Consider the following 27,613-nt stretch of genomic DNA (forward strand, 5'->3'; position numbering starts at 1 on the left):
TTTCTGCACATGGTCACATACAAGAACAATGAAAATCCCAGAGAACAGTCACCTGCAATGAAGCCTATGAACTGCAATATAAACTTTTAAATAGGGCATAGGGATGCAGACATAAAGCAATGTCTCAAGTATCATACTTGTAATAAAAAGGTACTTTGCTGGACAATGATCTTTGCATATAACAAAGCTCAGAAAAGCTTAGAAAGGGTGCAATTAGCAACTAGATGAATGGAGTTACTATTTCCTATTGTTTTTGGGAAAATGCTTCATTACTTGCATAAATATTTGAGAACACAATGCTTTCATTTTCTGAAGGACACAACATAGATTACTCCAATCAGATGTTTATCAGGAAATTCCACACTCCCCAGCAATATTTTAATACCTATTTAAACCCCTTTATCCCAAATGCCTGTGCCAGCACAAACTTAGCAAACTCAGTAAATAAAAACTTTGCAAAATACCTCTTGCAACAATTAAATAGATATCAGATCCAGAAGTCCAGGCTTCCATATGTTTTATTTCTTTTGCTGGTAACTGATGAAGACTCCTAAACTCATTATTCAGCCACTGGTACAAGAGCACATTCTGACTGGTATTTGACAAAGAAACTAGTAAATACATAATGCCTCCTCGGGGAAACAAGGCAATGCTCAGAGGTCTGTAAAGTGGAAGCTGATGATGCAGCACAAATATATCTTTATTCCACTGGAAAACCTGTAAAAATAGAAAATATTCTTTACCACATATTTATAACTAGAACTAAGTAAAAAGAAATTAGGTGTCTCAATGAAAAATTGGAAAACCTCATAATTAACTGAATTCCTCATTTCTAAGGTGCATCCTACATTACAATGAAAGCACCCTGGTAAGTACCTTTACTGCAAGCACTTGTGCCTGTTCTTCAGAACAGGTTTATGGTCAGAAGCAATTTCTATTCTTAAAGCTGTTTAACATAATAGATTTAAAAGAGAAGTACCAGTAGCAATATAATCAAAYCAAGTCTAAATTACATGTTAATGTAGGGAGTGTTGTTACTTTTAAACAAGCCTAGAATTTAATAYTGCATACATCCGTAATTAAGCAATTTTTCAGGAATATATACTTACATTTTTTCTATATTTTCTTCATAGTTCAAACACAAAACTAGCCAAACTACCCACATCAAAGCCATGGAAGACAAGTGTATTCTAACCTGGATGGAACTGAAACTGGTGGTATCACTCACAAAAACCAAATAGTCTTCTTCATCCACAGCAAAATGTTTGACAAGTGTAGTATCCAGAATAGAGAGGGTCTGTAGCTACAAGGAAAATATGGTAAAAATGGTATTTGGAACTCAGTTCAAGTAACAAGTTTATATATATATATATACACACATATACTTTTTAAATTGCAAAATTACATATAAAACATTATGTAAAAGAATGTTAAAAAATATCATAGACGTAATTTAGAACTTAAAAAATATATGTGGCGTCATTTTACAAACTTAATGTTAATTATCATACTTTTTTCAGAAAATGCTCTATTGATTGCTCCATAATTTCTTTGTTCGCTTCTGAGGTCATTTTACCTCACCCTCAAAATATAACTAAAACAACAGACAACAAGCTGGAATGACTCTTGTGGATTAGGAATGGTATTTCTCTATTTAGTGCTACCACTCMGACACTTCAAAAAATGCCTCTTCCTTTTCTCCCCTGCGGTGGGATGCAGAGGAGAATTAAAGACACTAAAGGTGAAGATCACGGGTTGAGATTAGAACTTACTGAATTTACTGCAAACAGCAAGGTGATGAGAAAACGGTAATAACAGTGTGTACAARAGAAGAAAAGATTCACATGTGAAAATGCTCACTATGAAGAACCCATCAATATATGACCTGACCCCATGCTACCCCGGCCTCCTGGAAGGCCCCCTTCCCCCATCTCCAGAAAATGACATGAGCTGGTATAGAACACCCCTGGGTCCCAGCCATGCCCCCTCCTGGCTACTTCAAAAAATTAACCCTGTCTTGGCCTAACCAGGACAATATCACTGACTCATGCAGAGCTTTCAGGTGCCAAACTAGCTGAGAACTGAGTGCTGTTTCCCAAAACATAGCTGGACAGAATGGTCTCACAAAGTCCTTTCTATTCCTATTATTTGATGGTTTTACAAGTAACACAGATTTACCTTCAATAGTTTGCGTCCAGGCATGAATGCATACACACTGCTGTTGGAAGCTCCCTGTCTGGCTCCTCCATGAGTAATCACAAGGTAGGGAGAGGCACGGATTTGGAAAGATAGACAGCTTTTAGGATCCCACACAGTGAAATTCTGAGAGAGGAAAAAAAAAGTAGAACTGAGACTTCAAGGTTTTATTAAGCAGCAGGGTTGGTTCTTGTAAGCAAGCATTTACCTCGACAGCAACAAAAACTCCTTTCCACTGGTAGACAGTAGAAAACACAGCTGGAGGTGTACGCAACTGCACACCATACAGGATTTCTCCTGATGGAAAGAAACACCAGATAGCTGCTGACTCTTCCACAAAGCTTTGCAAGACAGAAAGGACACTGATACTACCCCCTGCAATAGAGTATAAGAAAAAGCTATTTATCCTTGAAGCYTTTTACAACACCATTTTCACTTTTTTATTTGCCAAAACCAAATCTAGTATCAGAAATCACAGAATATTCCACACTGAAAGGGACCCACAAGGATCATCAAGATCAAGTCTTAAGTGAATGGCTCATGCAATGTATCAATCTTGCCACAATCTTCACATTCTTAGCCCCATGCTCTAAACAATTAGACTGTATTCTGAGTTATCTTTAAATAGTTGGTATAAGYGCATGCAAATATATGGGAATGGTATAGCACTGAAGTCACACTGAGAATTAAACAATAAATGCATTCTTCATATATTACAACTACACATGGAAGATGCATAGGCAATTTGAGTGTGATTCACAGTGACTCAATTTGGAATTTAGGTAGTGAGAATATTAAATAGATAGGAAGTAATAAAAAAGTGACAAAAAACCTAAAAATGTGTTTATTCTCATTCTCTCCCTCATCACAAGAAGCAGCCATTAAGCAGACAATAAGATTCTTAAACTGACTAGTCATTCAACACTTACAGAAAAGTGTATTTTATATTATGTTAGAAATATCCAGAGTTATAGGTAGTAAAGGGCGGATTTTATGAATCAAAGGTCTGGTGAAAATGTATAAACAATAGGAAGAGTAATACAGATTGTTGAAACTCTGACACCAGTGGCTGATCACAAGCTGACTCTTAAGCAGCTAATATATTTTATCTAATTAATTTTGATATAATAGAAATATTATAGGTGAATTTCCATTCTTATGAACATATTTCATTAACTGCAATTATTTTGTACACAAAGTTATCTCTCCTGTATGTTTGGGTACTCTCTGGCTATCTCGTCTCTGACAATAGCAGCGGATGCTCGCGATAAAGTGAACGTACTGATGCCAAACGCAGTATCCGACAGTGTCTCCCACTCAACACTCACAGACACATTGAGCCCATTGCTCCGTGAAACTTTCAAATACACAGTAGTGTTCGCTTCTTCAACTGTGAAGATATTGGTCCTAAATTTAGGAATTGTGAAAATAAATTTTAAGAAGTATTATTTTTAGAGCATAAGATTCTTACAGTACATCTTCAGCACAGAATATGCAATAAACACAAAATACTGGCTTTGCTCAGTGATGGACTAACACTGTTAGGTAGTCCAATATTTCTTCACATAAGACCTTAACAAAATGACAGAAAATTCAACAAAAATCTTAAATCAGCCTGAAATTTAACACACCAACATGTGTGTTAAATTAAATAGATAAAGCATGATAATTCAGAATGATTTCTGATAATTCTGAATGATTTCCCATTTCATGTCACAGATTCATGATCGTAGACTGGTTATGGTTGCAAGAGACCTTAAAGATCATATTTTTCCAACTCTCCTGCTATGAGCAGGGACATCTTTCACTAGACTAGATTGCCCAGAGCTCCATCAAACCYGGCCTTGAACACTGCCAGGGATGCAGTATCCACGGCTTCTTTGGACAACCTGTGCCAGGGCCTCACCACCCTCACAATAAAGAATTTCCTTCTTATATCTAATCTAAACCTAATCTCTCTCAGGTTTAAGACATTCCCTCTTGTTTTGTCACGACGTGCCCTTGCAAAAAGTCCCTCTCCAGCCTTCTGTAGGCTCCCTTTAGGTACTGGAAGGCTGCAACTGGGTCAGCCCAAAGCTGCCTCTTCTCTCAGCTGAACAATCCCAATTCTCTCGGCATTGCCTCAGAGCAGAGGTGCTCCACCCCTCTGTTCAACTGAGTGGCCTTCTCKGGACTCRCTCCAACAGCTCCATGTCCTCCCTGTGCTGGGACCCCAGGCCTGGATGCAGCACGGCAGATGGGCTCTCACCAGAGTGGGGCAGAGGGGCAGAATCCCCTCCCTCCCCTGCTGCCTATGAGGCTCTGGATGAGCCCAGGACACATTTGGCTTTCTGGGTTGGCAGTGCCATGGCCAGGGCATGTCCAGCCTCTCAACAACTTCCCCTCCATATCCTTTGGGGCAAGGCTGCTCTCCATCTGTCCATCCCCAGCCTGGACTGGGGGTTGCTCAGGCCCATGGGCAGCACTTTGCAGCTGCTCTTGTCAAACCTCATGAGATTCCCAGAGGCCACTTCTCCAGCCTGTCCAAGTAAAATGGCTCATTTGTTTCTGAAAAACAGTCCTGAGTGAGGGTGTATCTTACACAAGCCTAAATAAATAATTAAATTACAAAATTTGTGATTTCCTGGACACTTGTCTAAGGCTTGGAATTCTTAAAATGGATTATTATTAGTGAAATGTCTGGGGACTAATGAGGTATTGTTTCAAGAAAAAATGCATAGACAAATCAACATTTCTAATAATGAATATTTCATTTTGAGTCTTTTTCTGTATTGCAGTAATAGCATTTGACAAATAGTGTACTTTTTAGAATCAATTTTACAATTGTATTGCTACATCTTTTTAAAAGGAAAACCATCTCTATGGAATATGAATAAAACACCTTTTAATTAAATCAAGGTTTCCTACCTCTTTGCAACTGGGTAAATACTGAAAAGCCCCAGTGGAGCTTGGTTCTGTAATATGGTAATCATGGTTTGCACTCTGGTGCCTAGTCTAGCTCCTCCAGTTGGATTGAACAGGGTGACAATAAAGTGCTCATCCATTTCTGGTTCTTCATCCAGGATTGCAGTAATATGCAGTGTCTGACAAGAAACAAGCATAGAAATCTGGTGAGACTTGACAGCTAACAATGACAGTGCTATTCAGAGCATGCTGCTGTTTCTGTTCTTCCTCTGTATGGGTCTGGACAGAAGAGAATCATAACAGCAGCTCTTGAAACTGGAGAAGGCAGGAGTAAGGCAAGGAGAGTTCAGGCTGGGGTTCTAAAGTAATCCCTATGGTGCCCTCCTTAGTGTAATGCTAACATGAGCGTGTCCACTTTAAAAAAAATATTTGTTTAATTTTTATTTGTCTCCCCCTTTTCCCTTTAATCCTAAGACCCTCTGAAATGTAACAGGTTTCAATCCTTTTCTATGCTTCTGTTTAGAACTTATTCCACACATTGCTCAGTAATTCACAATTCTGCTACCTGATACCCTAACACAGCTTAGTCAAGTTGGGTTTACTTTAGTTGCCAGCTGAACTGGCTCATGGGCAACAGGGTAGTTACATTTCCAGTACGTAAACAAAGAAGGATAAAAGGTGGCAGAGGAATATTTGAAATACTCTCTTCGTGATGCTTTCTTCCTTCTACAGCACCATGGTCCGTAGATGGTCTCAAGGTGATCTCAAATCAGCAGAGAACTGTCTAGAAAGAAGTATTTGTTTTCACTGTCATTCTCCCCATTACCCAAAGAGGTGAAAATTACAGTGGTACACATATTGCCATAGAAAAATTATTTAGTAATGACAGAGCTGGAACTAAACTAGACCTTACAACCTTTTTTGATCTCTTTTTACTTCTGCAATAAACCATATTTAAAGACKGTATTGAGAAATCTTTTACTCCCTACTTCTCACAGATCTACTAAAGTAGCCATCACTGAGGTTTCAAATGTATTTTAGATTCAGAAACTGAAAATCATTATTTCCAGAAAGGTTTGTTTCAGATTCCACTAACCATAATATACCAACCTGTTATTGACACACTTAAGCTAGCTCATTTTCTAGCTGACACTCTTGTGGGGACAGTGTGGAAGCAGTGAGCTTTATACTGACAGAAGAACAAGTAATCTTCTATTTCTAAAACTTTGAAAGCTGTTCACCTTTTGCCTTTGCTGCAGAATACTCTGATCATTTCAGCCCACATAATAGAATAGGATTTTTAATTCCACCCTAATTATTTAGGGTAGTAAATCACGACTTCATGTCAAAGTTTGTCTTTTAACTACATACTAAACACATACAAATAAATGGTGCTATCCATACATAATATTATATACCTATCATATTCTTTTCACTCTACCTGAACTATTATAATGAGATAAATATCTACAGAATAGCACTTTCAATTTTTTATGCACTCCCATGATGCAGTTTACTCTGAGAATTAAGGAAAACACAAGCAAAAAAAATTATACATGCAAAACCACAAACATTCTTGAAATCTTTCAAATAATTTTAAGAAAGCTTTCTTCACTGCTTGGGTAATAACTATATTACCTTGTATCTGACTCCCTCTTCCAGCACAATGTATCCTTGAGAAGGGGTCAAATCCACTGATGGCTCTGAAGAATTAACTTCACTTACAAGATATTGAACAGATACTGTTCCAAATATTCCCTGAGGAGGCTCTCTAATAATATTTAATACTGCAACACTTTCCATCAGATGGAGAGCTGTTTGCTCTCTTAGGAAGAAGTGGTCACTGTTATTGAACGACAAAACTCCATGTCCATCATCATTGGCAAGTATAGTAATTGTGGCTTTTGAGAAGTAAAGAATAGAAAGATGCTTTAATTAACATAGTGAAACGTAATTGTGTACATATACCAATAAATAAGTATATATATAAATGCATTCTTTCTCTAAAATATGGATACTGCTTTTATGTCCTTGATATTATTTAAGAGAATRTATCAATATTTTGCTTTATCTAGGAAGATCTCTAGTAAGGAAGAATCTAGACTCTTTTTAAAAAATCCAATTTTTACACTTTCTGGTTCCTTATTTTACATACTATTTTGCTAGTTTTACATTTTTCACAGGGCTGTTCAAGAACTTTCCAAAGGAGTCTAATGATTTACTATAGCAGAGAACTAGAGTTTTCTGGAATATGATTATTCAGAAGAATGACGTTAAAGTGACTGAGATACAATTGTGAAGAACGAGAAAATCATAACCAAATTTTACCTGTTGTGTTATCCCCTAATTCCAGGCCCAACGAGGGATTTGTTAGAATTAACTGGAACTTCTCATCACCTTCAGGAACATCATCATCACAAATCACAACAACAACAGATTTATTCCTTTCTCCATCAGCAAAAAATAGAGTCTAGCATAGAAACACAGAAAGCATTGAATAGTCAACAGCTGATAACGCACACGGAAATTTCAAACCAAGGTAAAGCAGAATTGTCTTAAATAGGGAGGAAAGAGGAGGCAAAAAAGCAGTAATTTCTATGTCCCCTATAAATCGATTGAAAGAGAAGCAAAACAGTTAAACGGCACAGCACACTGCAGAGTGAGGACATGAAAGAGCAATTCACTTTGAAAGTTCTGTCATAAAAAATTTAAAACTTACATAAAATCTTATATGATCTTGTCTAAGCAAAATTGTATTTGAAATAGATGTCTRAAGTTTAAAATGTGTCATATTTAAAAATGCTTCAGTATTAAATAAGAAAGAAAGACTAAAATAGGATGACTAATTGTATTTCATTCTATTCAGATGATCAGAGCAACAGAAACAAGTTGAGAAATCTACCTGTACTAGCTGTGACCATTCTGCAGAATAAATAAGAAGAGTTCATTTAAGGAAGTTGAAGGAGTGAAAACTACTAGATTTAGAATTTGCTTCTTACCCTTGAGATCACATTAAAATCCAAACCCAGCTGTGCCTCCAAATTTTGGGCATAAAAAAATACTGACACATTGCCATAAGATCCTTTATTTCGGTATGCCATTACTGTCAGATTCCCATGAGATTCATTAACTTCAAAACTAAAACAAAAACCAAGACAAATTCTCAGTGCTCACTGAGCATATTCTTTTAATAATATAGTAGATAATTGTTATATTTTCACTTAAAATCATCCCCTCTAAAAGAAAAGGGCACTATTACTGTATCAGCATCATTACTACTGTCTAATGCCACCATTATACCTTTGTTTCTTATCAAAATGTAATTGAATGTCCCTTTTCCCCTGCTTATTAGTAGCAGGTGAAGACTGTCTATGGCCAGGGATGCCTTCTACCTAGCTTCTGAAAATCAGAGAAAGAAATCAGGAAGATGCCAACATGTCTGCTTACATGAACATAGTGGCTGGGGCACTGGATGGAGGCTGGAGGAATGATGAAAGTTCACAATCTCAAGGGACAATATTTAAATATGTACATGGTAGCATATGATTTCTGAGTAGACGCACTACAAATGTTGGTTTCTAGTGAGGAATTTATCTTTCCAGTTCCACTGAACTGAATGATGTGTTGTCATCTCAAAGAAGTGATCTTATTGTTAATAGGAATTTTATTGCTAACTGAAAATGAAAATATTTGGGCAACACTAATCACTGTCATAGGGAGTCTTCAGGGAGACAAGACTTACTTGGTACTTTCCCATTCAACTACTCCACTTACTCCATCGTTAGCATCAATAATGATTTGAGAGGTTAAACCTTCCACATCTAAAATGGAAAACAGAAGGAAAAATATTAAGAAAAATAGAGTCAATTTTCACAAATATCAAGAATAACAGCAGCATTTCTATTTATCTTCATTAATCTTGTAGAAGAACTACATTGTTTTCCATTTCCAAAATGAGGAGGAGAAAATGAAGTGGGCAAGGTACTTGGAAGGGCTTAAAGAAATTCTGTCCTTACTAGGTTACTATCAAAACTGCAACAGAGTGCCTTGAATTACCACTGTTATATTTAATAACGTATAAAAAAAAAAAAAACTAAAAAAAAATTAGAAAAAACTCCATAGCACAGAAAAAGTAGAAAATGCCAAAAGCAAGATTTGTTATCCAGTCTTAATTCATCTTAATTGTGTGTTTTTTAATGATGATATTTAATGTTTTGCATACTTGTGTCATTTGAGTGTAGGAGAGGAAATAAGTAAGAAAGAATAATAAATGATCTATTATGTCATCTCATGTTCAAGTTTCTGTGCCTGATCATAAACCTTAGATAGCACACACCTCAGATTCTGCTATAAAAATAGAATTATTTATTTTCTTTTAGGTAGTTTATGTACTGTAACATTGTATTACTCTATAAAAACATATGTATCTTAACAATAACTCTGAAAGATTATCATATTTATTACCCTGTGAAAATACTGAATAATAGATTAAAGCCAGACTGTGACAGTAAGAACTTGATTCTTCTAAGAAAATAATGCCTTAATTTGTCCAAACAATCAAGCATCACATGACTACCTTAATTAATATCAATTTATTTTTAATAAAAATTTTAAAAGAAATTAAGGTTGACAATTTCCATAAAACAAATTGTCTCCACTGATTCTGTAGTAAATATATTGTATTTAGATACATTAGAAAGATTTCTAGCAAATCAGATAAAACTGAATAAGAATAAAAGATCACTGCCATGAATCCAAACCTGACACTATCAAAGTGATGAACATGATCTCTACATTGACAGCAGGAGACAGTTACTGAAGTTTAGAAATCCAAATGGATTACAGTGAATATAGACCCTTCAGCTTCCTAATTGGTGCTCTCCCTTGTGTCCCAACTCACTCAAAATCTATAATACTCCACTTTCAAAATCAGACCTCTTCTTTTGTATTGGGCATCCTTCTCCTCCCCTGATGCCTTTATACCACTCTACCCCAGTTTAAGTCTTTCTTCTATCCATTGAGTTTATTAATTTTCCTTTCATCATTCTCAACTATTGAGCAGTTTTCCTTAATTCTTTGCACCTTATTTCATTAGAGTTGGGCCTTTTCTTCCACCTTTTCTAGCTGGGAGCAAGCAAGTGGAACATGGAGAAAACAGAACTGTCTGCATGTTTGCTGTTTCTGCTCCATATCCCTGAAGTCTCAGATAAGAAATAAAGGTGACTTAAGTTCCATGTGTTTGACTGTACACCACAGACATCCCAGACCTACACCACATATTGCRTGGGGGAATGGGACCAAGAAACCACAAAATGGCTCCTGTGAGGAAGTTCTAGAAGCTTTCTCCTTCTTCTCCAGCAAAAGGAGCCCTACTCCCTATGTTTTAAGGTCAATCCATTATGGCTCTGAGGTTGATGGACAGGCTGCTGCTCAGGCTTGGGCCAACTGCACAGGTTGGTTACATCTCTGTGATGACGTATGTTCTTGTATTTAAAAAGCATTCAAAACAAGATAGAGGCAGCTGCCATTTAGTTTTTAGGTTGTTAGTATCACGCACTGGGGAAAAATAGAGGAAGGTGAGGAGATATAAGAAAAATGGAGAACCGAGATCACAGTAGGAAGAAGATGAATACTGTTGCTGTGGTGCTCAGACATGGACAAAACAAGGTGTTCTCAAAAGGACTATTTCTTACATGGGAGACCTGTATAGAAAAGAGAGCRACCTTGCTCTGAGAAAAACCTGGCCTTTGAGGATTGGGCTGATCCTAAGCCAAAAAGGGGGAAGAGGCTTGGCCCCTCCTGCCCACGTCTGAAGCGAGCTGACGCTTAGAAGAAATTGTGTTCTGTAGGGGGGAAGAGGTGCCATTCCCTGCCCCATGTCTGAAGCAAGTGGATGCTTAGGAGAAACTGTTCTGCCAGGAGATTTGAGAGAGTGGCCTTGGAGGACTGTTCTCCTTTCTCCCATGAGGTAAAGAAAAAGAATCCCATGGCACCAGCAGTTATACACTGGCTTTCTTGGGAAAAGAACTTCCACWGCTTGGAGCTGTAAGGCTCTTCTCCTATGATGCTGGATGATAACCGTAATGAGTGGTTTAATCTATGTTAAACTTTCATCCCCTGCCTCTCTCTTGCACCAGGAAAGCATGGGAGGGTGGGAAGGGACGACATGAGAAAGACAAGTTCRCAGAAAGAATAACAGGTGTCTTAAAATGTCCATTTTTATTTTCTTCTCCTTGTAAATTTTTCTGCTCCCCTAACCAGTGAAGTAGTATTCTTAGTAGTTTTTAGTAATAAATGTATTTTGCAACTTAAGTTATTCAGCCTGTCTGACAATTTTCTGGAGCATATAGTATCTTTCACTCAATTAYGTTATGACATCTAAAAGCCATAACTTTTAGTATTAATTGGGCTTTTGCTCTCCCTTCTGCCTCCCCAGTGGCGTGGCGGGGAGGGAACAACGTGGGTGCTTTTTGGCTTTCAGTCAAGTTCAAACCATGACAGGCAACTAGAAATATATTAAAGGTTTTCTAAGAGGTATGGGATTGCTAAATTCTAAACTAATTCATTGCACCAACATGGATTTGAATCCCCAATTATAACAAAGAAAATATAAAATCAGGAAAAACAAGATTAGAAGATAGTCTGGTAACAGAATTAATTGTGACATTTTATAAGGAGGACAAACTTTTGCCTCATGGATTAGAACTATTATCTGATCATCCTAAGCACATCAGAGTCGAATGGTCATGACTCAGACTACTAACCCCTTATGGCAGAAGGTAWGCCTGTACAGCACTCAGAACAATTAAACTCAGAAAATCCCTTACATTTTAATGCTACTGTTTTTCTGTTTTAAATTTTAGACCATAGCTCAGTGTCTACACATCAGCAATCAGTCTTGTAAATTACCTTTCAGTCTGTAACGAGTTAACTCTGTCACTTCAATACGCATGCAAGAAAAGGAAAAAGAGTCACAGAAGATGTTAGAAATAATGAGCATAATTAGTTACTGGTACCACAGGACAGCCCAACAGTCTTTAAAGCCAATGAGCTTTAAAGCTATTGAGTTCAGAAGAAGAATGAGGACTTAAGAGGACTTAAACAATAATTGAAGTTCTGTGGAAGAGTAGGAAAGCAGTAGATCATGACTCCTAAAAGTAAATCTGATACAGAGCAATAAAAAGATACTTTTGAAACAGTGAGCAAAGAAACTACTTGACGGAATTTTTTGTACCATGAACTTGGAAATTAAAATCACATTAACACATTGCCAATGAAAGTTTTGAGATAACTGTGTTCTCCAACTGCAAATTACTAAATAACTCCTCTTTGCAAATTGTCTTATCATTTTTACAGGGCTTTAAAAGGTAAGAAACCAGTGTAATAACGACTACGTTTCATGTTCTACAATGCTTCTTGCAGAATACCCTGCCTCATATTGGCATCGTTGGCAAGTGGAATAATGATATGCCAGAGTAATATAATGTGCATTCAATTGACATAAAAATAATATGAAACAATTGTTTGTAAGTTTTACCCAGCCTAGGTGGGGAGGAAGCTGAATGATTCATGATAAGTTCCACTGAAGTTAAATTAACCAAGAAGAATTCTTGCACCTCTGGTTCATCATCCTACAAAACACAAATCCAGTATAGCCTCTTTTCATTTTCTTTAAGCAACAGTCACAGAAATTGCCAAAAAGCAACACACTAGAAGTGTCTAACCTTACAGCAACACTAGAACTAATTTTTATTTCCATTTTCCGGGAACAATTTTATATAAAATATTAAGCTTGAATCAATTGTGAAGTAAGACAATATATGTAATGAAAAAGACTACTGGTGACACTGAACTAGACATGAATAAATTTCTGCTTAATTTTAAAGGAACAAATACCAACCACTTGCCTGTAGCAAGTAATGRATCACACTGGTCTGAATATCAGAATATAAAGTCTTAATGAGAGAGCTAAATTTCAATCAACTGTAAGCAGTGTTCTCTGTTATTGTTTGTCCTTCTGCTGTATTACTATTAAACACAAAAACAGTCTTTCTAAATTACAATAAAAGCCACATTGTATGTTTCAAGTAATGTATGCATTTTGTATGCTTCAAGTAATACAGCTTGCAAGCTCCAGGTTCCACAATATTACTTTTCAGTTGTCATACAGGTAAGTATAGAGTGAAAGCACATAGTGTTTACCTCTAGAATAGTAACATTTATGGCAGCTGATGTTTCTCCTTCTTCCAAAATCACTGAGTCAGAAACAGCTACATAATCAGCTCCTGGCTCAGCCAAGGTCCCCTCTGTCTGATTACTTAAGGCGACCAATCCTGGAACTGTGGCATATGTAACATTGATAGCACCTGTTCAAAACAGACCAAAAAAMCCCATTTTTTTCAATTCTTATGTAATGCTCATTAGAATAGACAAAAAGAAAAGAGATCAAATGCTCATTGATAAAATGAAAGGCATAACTGTAAACCAGAAGGATTAAAACATCAATCTGGAGCCACTGGGCTTTATTGCTTTCAGGAGACCGTCTATGATTCGTCCAACATCACAGGACTCAAAAAGCCTTAGGACCCAATGTATTCATATGTTTGAGGTGCTGTGGACTGCATATATTACATTACATACCTGGAACATCTAATGTCTTATTAATACCAAGTTTGGTGCCAAGTGAAGTAGAGTGTTTCAGGAATGACTGATGTTTAAGAAAAGCTCTAAGGACTGTACTAAATCTAGTTTCCTTCCCAGAAAGACTAACACAGATGTTGATAGAAAATGAAAGTTAGGGGACATGCTGATAAATTTTACTAAAGAAAAAAGCTAGACATAATTTATTTTTAATAATAAAGGCACATTTAACTAATGTGCCAGACACAGACAAGTTGCAAATTTAAAGAAAGAGATAAAATGGCAAATTAAATTCAAAGCTACTCTGCATGCAATAAAACTTGAGGTATAAAAGAATCTTAGTTTTTGACAAATAATGATGGAGTTCAACTGAGAGATTTTACATTTACAATGGATACTTAGAACAAATTAGTAGTTTCCTGAATAGTGTTTGAAAGGTAATTCAGATACGGATTGACATAAAAAGGAAATGGGAAAACATAGATAATTCCTTTACAAATCTGTGGTGTGTACAGATAATGAATATTTATTTTAACTAGTCACTTCACCTACAAAACAGATAAAAGAGAGGTCTAAAGATAGTCTGAAAATGTAAATAGAAAATGATTATGCAAGTTATCTCTCAATGGAAGTCAAAATCCTCAGAAAACAAACACAAGAAAATATTTTGGCACACAGCACATTATTGATGTTATTACCASTTAATTTGATTTTAAAAGAACAAATTGATTTATAAAGAAATACAAAATTCTTAGGGAAGGCATAAACTGAATTCAGAGGTATCAGTGCAATTTTTTCCATGGTATATTCCTAGGCTGTCACATTCTGGATGTTTATAGAGGAGATGATGTAAGAATGACAATTCCATATAAGCTCCTTTTCTCATGTTTTTTTTAATTCTTCTGGACAGACTAACACTTCAAGACAGATTTGCTAGACATAAAAGGACAACTTTAGGAGCCAACTAGTTATGTCATAGCTCCAGAGCCTCGCGGTGGAATTAATGGCTATGACTTCAGTTTCAACTAAAATTTGGTTTCCAAGCCTGCAGTTAAGGGACCTAGAAGTTCTGATAATATTAAATGTATCTGAGATTTTCCAGAATTTCCAGCCTCCCTGTCGTGGCTTTCATTTATCTATCTAATGATTGTGAAAACAAAAATTATGTTCTCTTGGAGATGTTATACAAACCTAGAGATCCAAATTCTCTGCTAATAAAGAGCTGAACTGTTTTGTTTTCCTCTGGAAGTAAAACTACCCTGGATGGAGAAGCAAAATTCAGTATTCCATGTGGTTCATCACTAGCTTCTACTGTCAGAATGGCTTCATATCCTTGACTATCCAAAACAGCAGCACCAGAAGGAGAAACACCTGCAAAAGAATCAACAGACTACAGTTAATAAACTATTATATAAATATAGTTTTGTCTTATATTACTGCTATCATTAGGTAACACTGCAAATGAAATCAAAGCAAACACACGATGTGCTCACTGAAGTTTACAGATGGTTTTGAATGTGTAACTATTTGCATTCTATAATAAACACAGGAACATTCAATCGCAGCAAGAATTGTGTGCAGAAGTATAGATTTCAAGACTGTATTAAGAAGTAAGAAAACCTAAAGAGCCAGTGCTATATATCAACTTTCCTAAACTGCTTCTATTGTGAAAGGAAATATAAGGTTTTTCTAGGAATTCATTCCAAAAGATCAAATTATGTTCAACTTCTCAATCGTTCCATTAAGAAATTACTACAATTGTTGCCCTGATAAACAACTGTATTAATTTATACTAATCCTGAAGGATTACAGGAGTAAACAAATTTTCAAGGCAAGCTGGCAAGGCACCTAGCGGCAACACCACCCATGTCAAATTAGTTTGGAGTTTAGACGTTGATTCCAGTTTAACAAAGAGTATTTCAGAAAGGATGCAGTTTCGTCCTTCTTTTCTCATTACAATTTAAATGGAAGAGTAAAATATTCTAAACTCTTGTAAGTCAGAGACAGATCAGAAAGACAGCTTGACAGACAATATTTTTTACAAACGTAAAATATCCACTTATTTTATGGCACCTATATGATATGATACAGATACATACAGAAATATCATTACAATAAAATGTGAAAAAAATTTGCATAATTTGAAACATTTTCAATTTTCTTGAATTGAATATTGTTTCAAAATGGATTAATACACATGGAAATATTACACTGTTAAATGGCAGTTTTAAGACATAGCAGTCTAGAATTCTGTATTACCTTCTGTTTTGATGTTGTATAGGATGATCCGGTATTCTTCTTTTTCTTCAGGAATATGGTCATCCAGCAAGTGAACGTACAAGGTTGTATTCAATGTACCCTACAAATTTTATTTGATAAACAGATTAGTCATTAGTATATAGAGTACAAGTAATACTACTCTATCATATGTATTTTGAACACTTCTCAGAAATGTCAAGTTAAAATATTGAAACTATAAATTCCTGMAGTTTAATCACATCAAGAAAAAAAAAAAGATTGCTATAAAAGTATACTTGTCTCTTCACTTCAAATTACAACATTCTTTGATGGCCATTTGATTTTCTTATGTACTCACTTCAGGAAAAAAGAGCATTCCAAAATACTGTTCAAAGTTTTGGTGTACATTATGTCCAACTATCTTCCACTCAACAGTAACATTTCCCAGTCCTGGGGCAGTTCTAACGATATGGAATGGTAGTTGTTCTCCTAGGAACAAAGTACAAGATGCAATATTTTCCGGTTTGGTCTCCTACAATTCAACTATTAAAATAAAAAGCCAAAAATATGTATCATGGTTAAAATATTTTTTTCTGGAAAACCTTAATATTTTTAATAGTGAGCTTCGCAGTAGTTATGCAACACCTTCATTTTGATTATAGAAACAAAACACCCACAAATCCAAACTCTTTCCACCTTGATTGTAGTTTAGTCTTGGGAAGAACTATCAAAATATAAAAGATTCTGGTACATACAGATACAAAGGTATTTGTCCGTGTACTACACAGCAGAATAAATGCAGTACATATAGCTTTAACACAGAGTTTTCTACAGTAGGTAAGTGACAAGGAGTGTAGATGTTCCTAACATTTGCAGTGTGTTGTGACTTTACATAGTACATGTAGAAAAATGCTTGCAGTTACTTGCAAGTTCCATTAATGTGAATCTGAATTTACAAATGTTATCAGTGTAAGAAAACATCCAGAAAATGAATAACAATTCATAATTTTAAAAGGACACTATTTAGAAGCAAAACATTAATGTTCATAATTTAAAATAGATTTTAACAATTTATTATAATTTAAGAGGTACTAAATATCAAATGACAATGTGCATCTATAAGAAGTAATTACAGGGTTTTTTCCCACCTTTATATTAATAAACCAAATGGTCACTTAAAGAGTAAGCACCTTAGAAAACTAGAAAAAAATAAGAACATTTATATAATTTATAATATATTAAATAACTATATACATTTATACAAAGTAATTATTTGATATAACATTAAATCTTTTCAATATGGTCATGTAAAAGTAACATATTAACATGAAACCAATCAGCAGGTAACATTAGTAAAATTTTGCAATAAATTCACTTTAGAGGAGAGATTTTTATTTATAATATACAAGTGTATTGCATCTGTATGTCAAAAGCATTTTTCCAGTCCACAGAATGGAAGTTTGCCAGTATATACAGTGTGGAATTAGTTTTCAAAGACATGAAATATGCAAAAATTTATTATCTAAGGGTACTTGCAAGTAATCATGCAAACTTAGTTCCCTAAACTGACAAAAAATAATTTTCTTAGTATTGCTAGAAATTCACAGAGCAGATGTGATGTTAGGTCACTATGTTCTTAGTCCATGGCATACAGAATTGAGCAGCACAGCTATGCTCACTGACTGTGTATCATTGGAATATTATATTGCAGGACAGCATTGTACACCTAAAAATGGCAGAAAGGAATTGATCACTTTCTGGATGGGCTCTCTGTTCYGTAAGGAAATACTTGAGAGATGCCAATATACTGGCTACCAGTGACAGAGATATGAACAATAAACTTCAAGAGATGTTAATATTATAAACTGAAAACATAAAATTTCAAAGAAGTAATACAAAAATTGCATACACCAGTGTTCCAATAAGCAGAATTAGTATGTTAACAGTATCATCATTTCAAACTTCAGTTAAATGTTGTTTTAAGTTATTTCTAARAGAACAAAGGAATTTGAAATTCATTGACATCACAAGAATTCTGCTTCTACTGTCACATATCTGAGGACAGACTGACAGTTTATAGGTTCCCCTAAGGTTAATTCGTCATAATATAAATCTATTCTGTTCATAATACGAATCTATTCTTGCCCAATATAAATCTATTCTATCCTATCTGTGAATTTTGCATATCCATTGCAAACAACTATTTCACAGAAAAATAATTACTTTAGTATCATCACAGAACACACAATTTAGGCAAAGGTTATTTCAATACAACATTATGTAATATAAAAAATGTTTACTGAAGACCAGAAACAATACTTTATGATACAGAACCCTGATGCACTGTAATGCAAGCACCAAGAAGAAACCTGAAGTACAATTCATCATAATTAAAGATCTTCCAGTAGTCAGTTACTGACCCAGAAAAAGCTCAGACAGCTCTACCAAAATCTTTGTTATTCCTATCCAGTAAGAAACACTAACACAAATATTGAGTTCTGAAGATTATTAGGTTAATTTTAGTATTTTGTCTTTTATTAAAAAGTATTTTACCATMTTAAATCTTTCTTTAGATTTCTGCATTTATCAAGGAGAAGAAGGGGACCTCATCCCTTTTCCTCTTGTTCCTTATTTCAAGCTATYGCTGTGTGTTTTCATCTAACAAAAACATAGCCACATGACTGTTGTGCCGCGATCCAAGGGAAAGACGACGCGAACTCCRAGGGAAGCAGGTCCAGGTTCTTCTTTATTAACTGCTCTTACCAGCAAACTAGCATGAGTTATATGCACTTTCTTATCTCCCGCACAAGCAGTTACACCAATCACACACACCTCAGCCAGTCACACGGCCAGGCAGCTCCCAATGTCCACGCACCATGATCCTTGCTCTAATTCATTACTTAGTTTCACTTGACCAATCCTGTTTACTTCCATGGCTGGCTGCGTCAGCTAGTACCTCCTAACACTAAGTCCGTGCCCACACTGCGTCCAAGCCCAGCCCCCACACACAGCCATAAAACAGCCAGGGCTCCCGCACTGTTGCGTGCTCTGCCTGTACTTAAATGGTGCCCCTGCCCTCAATATGGTGATTGTGTGAACTGAMTATATGCAGATAACACCAAGACAGCCATGATCCACAGCTGCAAAGAAAAGATTTATTCCATTATTTACCTGGCATACACTGCTAAGCTTATTCCATATTGGAAGGGCAAAAAGCACCCAGGCCGGAGCGCTGTGTATATCAAAGGGCCTGGAGCATCCAAGCATAAATCCTTAACCAGACTCTGTTTTACCAACCCTCTTAATTCACTTTCCCCCTTACAAAGAGATCCAAGACTATGGGAAAGGCTTCTCAGTCTTTAACAACATTGGGTCATCTTCTGTGAGGAAATTCCATTTCTTTTCAGTTGACGGACAACAATCCAGAGCCAACACAAACATGAATTTTCTAACAGTGAGTATTTTCTAACATCTCCTAGGTGCAGGGTTGGTGTTCAAGTAAAAACAATTCTAAATAGAATGGTTTTTTGTCTTTCCTCACCAATCTGTTTTTCAACCACTTCCTTATAATGGTGATAAATAATATGCACAACTTGAAAATAACACTGAGTTGCTTAACTGAAACTGTTCAATAATATGATAAATATAAAAGATAACAACATTTGGATTTATGCCTGATAATGTTTGCTTTCATACCAACAAACTTGATAATGAAAATAAAATAAAAACACTGAAATCATATGAAGGCCTTAGGTTTTCCCCTTTTTTTAATCAAARGGAACTAGTTTGGCTGTTTTTTCTTGCTATAATGCAATACATTACTTTTCACAAGATGAAGAAATTGAAATGATTTATAACACTATATGCACACTAAATATAGCAGAGTATTTCAACTTCAAATAGTAAGCATTTTCTAGCATGCTCTGAACAATATTTAACTAGTGGAAAGTATACAAGGTCATCATAACCTTCAGGAATGAGATGGTTTGTATTAATGCTTGTACTCACTAACATCTGTTCTTAGACTGCCAGGCTGCAGCTGGCTTAGCAGGCAGATCAGAACCACTAATGTAGTGCAATAAAGGATGGAATCTGGGCACACTAGAATTAACACAAACCAAATCTAAATAAAAGTCGAAAGTTTATGGTGTCCTTTCATTATGGAAAAAAACAAACGATGTTCTTTTGAGACAGACAAAGTTGAAAATTCAGTGCACACATTCTTGTACAGSAAATTTCCATTTTGTTCATTATCTCTACTCATTGGTTTACACATTAGAAAAATATGAGACCGCAGTACACTGAAATTCTAGAAAAGGCTAAATTCTACCAAAAGCAGTCAAYATTTGTACTGTTACTGTGCAGAACTCTACCAAACCCTAGGTAAAACATGCAACATGCTCTCTTAAGACACTAGTCATGACTGAGGGATGACATCAAGATTGTCACACTCCTAAAATGAGCCACCATAAAAATTACAAAGAGAAATTTTAGAAAATTGGAAGGTTCTATCCTGATTTTTTTTCCTGTGGGAATATTTTCTAGATGATTTAAAATTAGTTGTAAGTCAATGATAGATAATATTTGCTTAAGACTAGTAATTGGTGTGTATGATGGGAATTATATACAGTTCTGGAATATGGTATAAGAGTAAGATGAAAAATGCTAAAAGGAGCTTAAAGATACAACACTAACAGAAGCAAGTCATAACGGTCAGAAAAAGGAAAGAAGAGAATAGATTGTGATATGTAAAATGGTTTTGGAAATGGTCTATTCATCTTTTCCATAGATTTCATTTAAATGCTATGATAGCAAGAATTAACAATCCACAGAAATTGTTCTAAGTACATGATGTGGTTATTCTCTCCTGGCATTCTCCGAACAGTGATACCTTCACTGAATCATTATCAACAGAGAGCACAGAAATGGACCTCATGTTAATCGGAGTAGTCAACATACAGAACTCACCTTCATGACCAATAACAGACCTTCCAGCTGTCTGGAAGCTAATGATTCCTGCCACGTTGTCACTTGCCAGGATAACCACTGTGACAGTGTCGAAACTGGGCAGAATCCTACTCCCTCCTTCGGTATGGACCAGCCTGATTATGATGCTTTCATTATCCTCTGGCTCTGGATCATCTAAAATGGTCAGAGTGACCACCTTTTTTGTTTCACCTACAAACAGAAAACCATACACATACTTATGTGTTCACGTGACAATCACCTTTTAAAAAGATTTAATCATCTACTCCTGTAGTAAATACTTAAATAATATTAAAAAGGACATGAAGAGTCTTTATTTAGCTACCTGTCTGAAAGTTATTAAATGTCATTTTGAATATTTATTCAAATACTAGTGAAAAGTTGTATTAGGTGACGTAATTAAAAAAATATTAAATATACTATGTAGAAATTCACAATTTAGGCATAATTTCTGAATGCCTAGAATTCTTACTTGCTTTACAAGCTCTCTGGCTTTCAAATTTTAATTGGAAAACAGGAATATAATTTTGCCAAAAAAAYTACCAAGCAAATACATTTTCTGATTAAACATATACAGACATATGTACATGACATTTGACTGTGTATTTACTGGACCAGGAAATGTATTGAAGTGGGCTGCCACGGTGTTAGTTACATGTTTTCTGGAATATAAAAGAATTGCAGTCTAAGCAGCAAACACAACCACAAAGTTACCAGTCTCTATAATACATTATAATTTACAACACAGTCCTGTTGGTCATTTCATGTGCATAACCTATTCTCATGATTATATCAGTTCACCAGATACAATTATTTTTTGTTATACCACCTTTCACAGTATTTTTAAAACAGATTTAGCAAATTTATGAACACTACTGAAATTACATGTCAGCTTCCTAACCACTTCTGGCAACACTTCATTTGAGTTCAGATGATTTAGCAATCTAAATGAACACTAGAATCTTTACTACACTCCCTTAGATTAACTTCAAAACAACTGTTCATTCATCTCAGACTTTGAAAATATAAAATACATCCATCATGTTGCATAGTGCTTAAGTAATGTCTGCCACAGGCTTGTCTTTGATTTTTTTTAAATATCCTGTTATGTTACAAAATCAATACAATATCAGAATCTAAAAAGATGTATGATTAAAAATTACTGTCTGAAAAGACCATTTAGGCCCAATTCTCCTTTTCATTCAATATAACAACTATTTCAATAATATTATTCCTTACTGATTTAACAAAAATATTATATTTATAATGCACACTGCTATATTTCTTTAAAAATACCTCAATATCAACTTTTCAACTTTTTTTTTAGTCTCTGTGTATGCATGTTTGTTTTGTTTAGCTTTAGCTTTAGACAAGATAAACTAGTGTAAAACCTTGCCTCACCTTCAGCAAACACCAGAATCTCACCAACGCCCACAAAATCCAAGTCTGGGGTAGCAGTTCCACCAACAACACGCCATTCCAATGTCACCTGTCCCAGGCTGCCTTCTGTCCTGTGTATCATTAGCTGTACGTTGGCCTGAGGGCGTTCTTCTACTTCAACGTACCGACCTTCCTCTGTTGCATTGGGACTTATGCTGTAGATCTTAAATACTCCAAAGGCATCCCCATTCATCATTATGATAACTGTGGAAGTATTTGGCTGTCCTATAGTTGGCTGATTTTTTAAGCTGGCTGAGATATTCATCAGTTCAACTTTTAACAGGGATATAGTGAATTTTTCATCCAGCTCTGGCAGGCTGTCAGGGAGTATGGTAACTGTGAGATTCGCAAACTCTTCCCCTTCCTCCATGATGGCCCATTGTCTTGTGACAGGTTCATAATCACTACCAGCGATGGCTTGTGTGCTAAACAGAGTGGCTGCACTGCTGATATTTTTCTTGTAGGTCCATATTCCTGACATGTTAGKTAATGGCCTGATCTCTGCTGTCAGCCAAAGGCAGAGAGGAATCTCAGAGGCACTGGAAAATGTAAAGGCTGAACATGCTTGTTCTTTTAGGCACTGAGTTGCACAGGCATAGAGTGGGTCACTTGCTGCCGACACGTTCACTCTGGTCTTGGATGGCTGGTCAGGAATTCCTTGTACAGGAGATTCGTAATASGCCAGGACATCCTCACCTTGCTCAATGGCAAGGGCTACGACGTCAGTCTCAGAAGTGCTGTAAAATATTTGCAGCCTACCAAACCTTCCCCCACTAGAAGACATTAAAAAAAAATGTTAGCTGGTGAAGCATGTCCAATATTCTCTGTGTTACTGGGTTAAGAATAAAAATGAACAAAATTAACTAACCCTTTCTGAATTGCTGAAAACTTACAAATAGCTAATCAAATTGTCTTCCCTTGAAGCAAATACCAGAATAACTGAGTAACTGGGGTTTTTTGGAGAGCAAATTTGATTGTTTACAGCTTGGATAGCAGTCTGTTAAGCATGTGCGCTTGCAGACATTTGTTTCTAAGAATTAACTTAATCTTCCTAGGACTGTCAGTGAAGAAAGAGCTTGTGCTGTCTAGTATTGTCATTGTTCCTCGTAGGTGTCCTCAGGATTCTATATCTTTTATGAAAAACTGGTTCTTCTTTTCTTTTTGTTTTCCATCACACAACAGTTAATGCAGCTTTAAATGGCTTGACAATTTAACAAGCAAGATAAAACTTCAAGTACATTGCATACATTGGGTTTATATTACAAATGTATACTACATTTAAGTGCCTTTTGTACATTTCTAGTACTTCTAGTTCCAAATAGATGTATATGAAAAAAATAGATCAAGAAATTGAAGCAATTGCTTATACAAGGACACAACATTTAAAAAGCAAAAAAATCCCCAACAAAAGCCAAATCAAACCAAAACAACAACGAAAAGAGATTTAAAATCAACCAATATTATACAAACCTTCTCCTGACTGTTATATTTGCAAGTAAACTTCTTTCTAGTGGCTCCTGAATTCGATATGAGGATTGATGAAAGAAAACTGTGCCGTAAGGATTATCATTAGCAGGTATTACAATATTTGCCACGCCATCTAACCCGATAGCACCACCATTAGAGGCCTGAATTAATTCTACACGGACAATCTCAAAAAGAAAAAGAAAAACAAATAATGCAGCTAAACAATTTTTGCCATTTCCAAGAATAATCACAAACAAAGCAGAATCAGAACTTCACGCAGCATCCTACCATAACATTTCTTTTTTTGACCTGCACACATTTCTTGTTTAAACAAGTTAATACTATTTAAGAGAGACATAGTTGCTCTACTTACTTCTTCTACTTCTGGAACATTATCAGCCAGGATTTCCAACAGCAACATCTGAATGGCTTCCCCGGGGGCAAAAGTAATATTCCCTGTGGCAACCTGCAAGTCATCGTCAGCAGGATGTCCATTAATGGTAGCAGCCCACTGAACAGTAACATTACCCAGTGTCCCAGCATTGCGGATAATTGGCAGATTTATGGTTACTGATCCAAATTCAGGCTCCTCCACAGTGAATTCGGTGTTCTGAAAAACTGACGTACGCCATAGGGAGATGTAGCACATTAACAACAAAATTGGAAGTAAATACATCAGTTCCTGAAGTACAGAGTTTTATTCCATTTGATTGCATTTATTTGCACAGGTAGATCCCTTTTAATCAGATTTAAACTTAAAAGCAAACTTTCAATACTCATATTTTCATCTGTAGAGAAAACTAGTATGAAAATTAAGTCCCCATCCAAAAAGTCTATTCCAATACACCCATTGTTTGAAGCTGATCATGAATTGTTTCTAATGTCTTAGAATATAATTTCATAATTATTCCCAGAAAAGAAACTTTACCAGATTTCGTGTTACTTCCTGAAGAAATAAATCACAACAATTTCACATGGAACACGCTAAGTAGAAATCACAGAACCACAGAATGGATCAGGTTGGAAGGGACCACGGTGGATTACCAGGTTCAAGCTCCCTGCTCCAGCAGGATCATCCAAGAGCACACGACACAGAATTGTGTCTAGACAGTTGTTGGATGTTTCCACTGAAGGAGAGTCCACAGCCTCTCTGGGCAGCCTGTGGGCACTGTTCCAGTGCACYGTCACCTTCACAATAAAGAAGCTCTTCCTCATTTTCAGATGAAACTTCCCATGACCGTCTTGTTCTACTTCTTAGTGCCGCTGAGAAGAGCCTCCAATAGGCTCAATTCTTTTGACACCCTTCCTTCAGATATTCATACACATTGACAAGTCCCCTCTCAATTGTCTCTTTTCCAGAGGCCCAGCTCTCAGCCCTTTCTCACAAGAGAGATGCTCCAGGCCCTGAATCATCTTTGTAACCCTCCACTGGGCCTGCTTGCTCCAGCAGCTCTCTCTTGTACTGAGGAGCCCCCAGCTAGACACAGCATTCCAGATGTATCTCACCGGGGCTGAGCAAAAGAGGAAGAATCACCTCCTTCCACCTGTCGGCAATACTCTTTCTATTACACTCAAAGTCTCTCTTATATTAAATTTTTAGTTGTTAAAAATTAAGTTAATTATTCATCTAGAATTATTGCTTTTTCCTGTGCATTCTTTCTTTCCTCTACCACCTTATAATGGAACAATAAGAATTAAGTAGAGTACTGAAGGCAGAAAGGAATAAGCAAAAGGAAAAAGTAAGGAAAAGAATATCAAAAAACCCAAACCAAACAAAAAACCCCTGAAACAACAGAGAAGTGGTAGCTTTTTAAAATAATGATTAAATTTTTTTAATCACCAAATTTTTCCTCAAAACCTGCATAATGAAACTTTCTCTGTAAAGTACACATGGWTCATTTTATTAATAACAGAAAAAAATTAAAGTACTTGACAGAAAATAAGAGAATGTGATTTATTTTCTCTTTATGCTTTTCAATTTCCCCAGATTTTTAAATCTGCTTTTGCTGGTTATCTAGTAAAATTAAGAGTTCAAAATATCAAGGTATTCAAGCAATAGATATTAGAATGCATATTTTAGCTTACACCTGACACTGGAATGTGGCACTTTTAATTCATAAAAAATAAAAAAAGTAAACTAAAATCCATCTATCTCCATTAAAAGATTCCAAAATCTTGCCATATCAGCCAACAAAATTTTTTTTTTGTTATTTCAAAGGCCCATTACTCCTTTATTACATGTTTTAATTCAGTTTATCTTATCTTTTTCCTTTACTCTGTATACCCACACTTCCACTTCTGAATGTTTTTATTCAGTTGCCAAGTAGCAGCTCCCCCAAAAACCCTCAGAAAAAATGTTGACAGAAGAAGGGAAATATGTACTCATTTACCAAAGGATCCAAATGGGTCATCAGAAGCCTCAATAGTTATGATTGCCCTCGTCAAAGATCCAAGCAAGGCTCCTCCAGTTGTTTGGTTCAGCAGCTGAACATAAAATGACTCCTCAAGTTCAGGATTGATATCATTAATTACRTAAATTGGCACAGCTTTACTTGTTTCCCCTTCTAGTAAGACAACATCTGATGAAGCTACACTGTAGTCCTCACCTAGATTTGTAAATGAAAAATAAAACCCAGATAATTTCAATGCTTTATGGTTCAGTGTGGTGAATATTATCAGTAACACCCATCCTCTCTTTGCCTATACATGCATTTCTCCGTGTTTTCATGGGTTTTTTTTTCCTTTTAGAAAACAAGTCTTTGATTTTTTAATTTTTTTTTTTTTAAAGATATCTGGATGGTTCAAAATAAAACTTGGTTTGACCAAAACAGAGTGTGCACTGTTAGACCAAGAGAGAGTTTCAAAAGGTCCATTATAGTCTGTTTTTACAAGATCACTCTACCAAGATGTTTCTGTCTTTGATTTATAATTGCTGGCTGGCTGTCCAAGAGATAAAAGTGAACAGAAGCACCTTTGTCAAAGGAGTTTTCAGTAAAGGGCACAATTTGTGTGTTGAACTCACTTTAGACAAACGTGTCTCAACTGTCTAGAGGAACATCTGCAATACACTAGATCACAACTCTGCTTTAGAGACTGGTTGACAGCATACTCTGATATAAATCTAGCTACATATTTAATTGATAACAGTCTGTTACATAAAAATGAAAATACCAGTTCTCAGCATGAGCCACCCACCTATCCAATTTGGACATAGTTGAAATACGATGCGATTAATTTATAACTAAGTGGTTTTGAACCTGCAGCCTTTTAAAGTTTTTTCCTTCCTCTATGTACCTTCTCTACAGCAGGGACCAGCTAATGAAATTTACATTCCATTTGSAGAAATACAAGTTTCCTTAGGTTTTGATTGATTTTTCACTGTTTGTTTTATAGCTGAGTCCCCAGATCTCACTTTCTCTCCAATAAACTCAACTAAGCAATTCCTGGTGGATTTAAATATGTACATGGGACTGAACAGTAGTTAGATATACTACTATAGTACTTTTGCGGGGAGGGAGGGGTGTTAAGTGGTGGTGGACTACTAAGGAAACAAACATTCCAATTCCTTTCCTCATTWCCCATTTAGATTCTCGAGTGACAATGGACTCACATAAACTCTCCCCTAGGTCTTGGATTCATGTTTGCTAAGCAGAGTCAATGCCTTACTACTTTATATGTCACTGTCATTATATAACCGAGCATTCAATACACACTTATTCGTTCCAGTTTTAACACAGATTGC

The 27,613-nt window shown here is 35.9% G+C and overlaps 1 protein-coding gene across 1 annotated transcript in view; it reads right to left on the minus strand.

The window, feature by feature from the left end:
- Nucleotides 1-27,613, minus strand: part of ADGRV1 (adhesion G protein-coupled receptor V1) — a 282,213-nt gene that overhangs the window by 196,292 nt on the left and 58,308 nt on the right. Inside the window, exons 31-50 of the mRNA XM_057373001.1 lie at nt 26,262-26,477; nt 24,245-24,489; nt 23,875-24,056; nt 22,366-23,177; nt 20,947-21,156; nt 16,337-16,467; nt 16,000-16,099; nt 14,932-15,111; nt 13,303-13,466; nt 12,638-12,731; nt 8,843-8,921; nt 8,100-8,238; nt 7,429-7,570; nt 6,739-7,001; nt 5,104-5,279; nt 3,479-3,603; nt 2,405-2,571; nt 2,179-2,322; nt 1,196-1,303; nt 465-717 (exon numbers count right to left, since the gene is read on the minus strand). Of these exons, the coding sequence (XP_057228984.1) occupies nt 465-717; nt 1,196-1,303; nt 2,179-2,322; nt 2,405-2,571; nt 3,479-3,603; nt 5,104-5,279; nt 6,739-7,001; nt 7,429-7,570; nt 8,100-8,238; nt 8,843-8,921; nt 12,638-12,731; nt 13,303-13,466; nt 14,932-15,111; nt 16,000-16,099; nt 16,337-16,467; nt 20,947-21,156; nt 22,366-23,177; nt 23,875-24,056; nt 24,245-24,489; nt 26,262-26,477 (3,930 nt within the window). The remainder of the gene's footprint in view (nt 1-464; nt 718-1,195; nt 1,304-2,178; nt 2,323-2,404; nt 2,572-3,478; nt 3,604-5,103; nt 5,280-6,738; nt 7,002-7,428; nt 7,571-8,099; nt 8,239-8,842; nt 8,922-12,637; nt 12,732-13,302; nt 13,467-14,931; nt 15,112-15,999; nt 16,100-16,336; nt 16,468-20,946; nt 21,157-22,365; nt 23,178-23,874; nt 24,057-24,244; nt 24,490-26,261; nt 26,478-27,613) is intronic.

Source organism: Malurus melanocephalus, unplaced genomic scaffold (assembly GCF_030028575.1).
Source record: "Malurus melanocephalus ecotype Western Australia unplaced genomic scaffold, MMel_1.1 scaffold_7, whole genome shotgun sequence".
Taxonomy (NCBI): Eukaryota; Metazoa; Chordata; class Aves; order Passeriformes; family Maluridae; genus Malurus; species Malurus melanocephalus.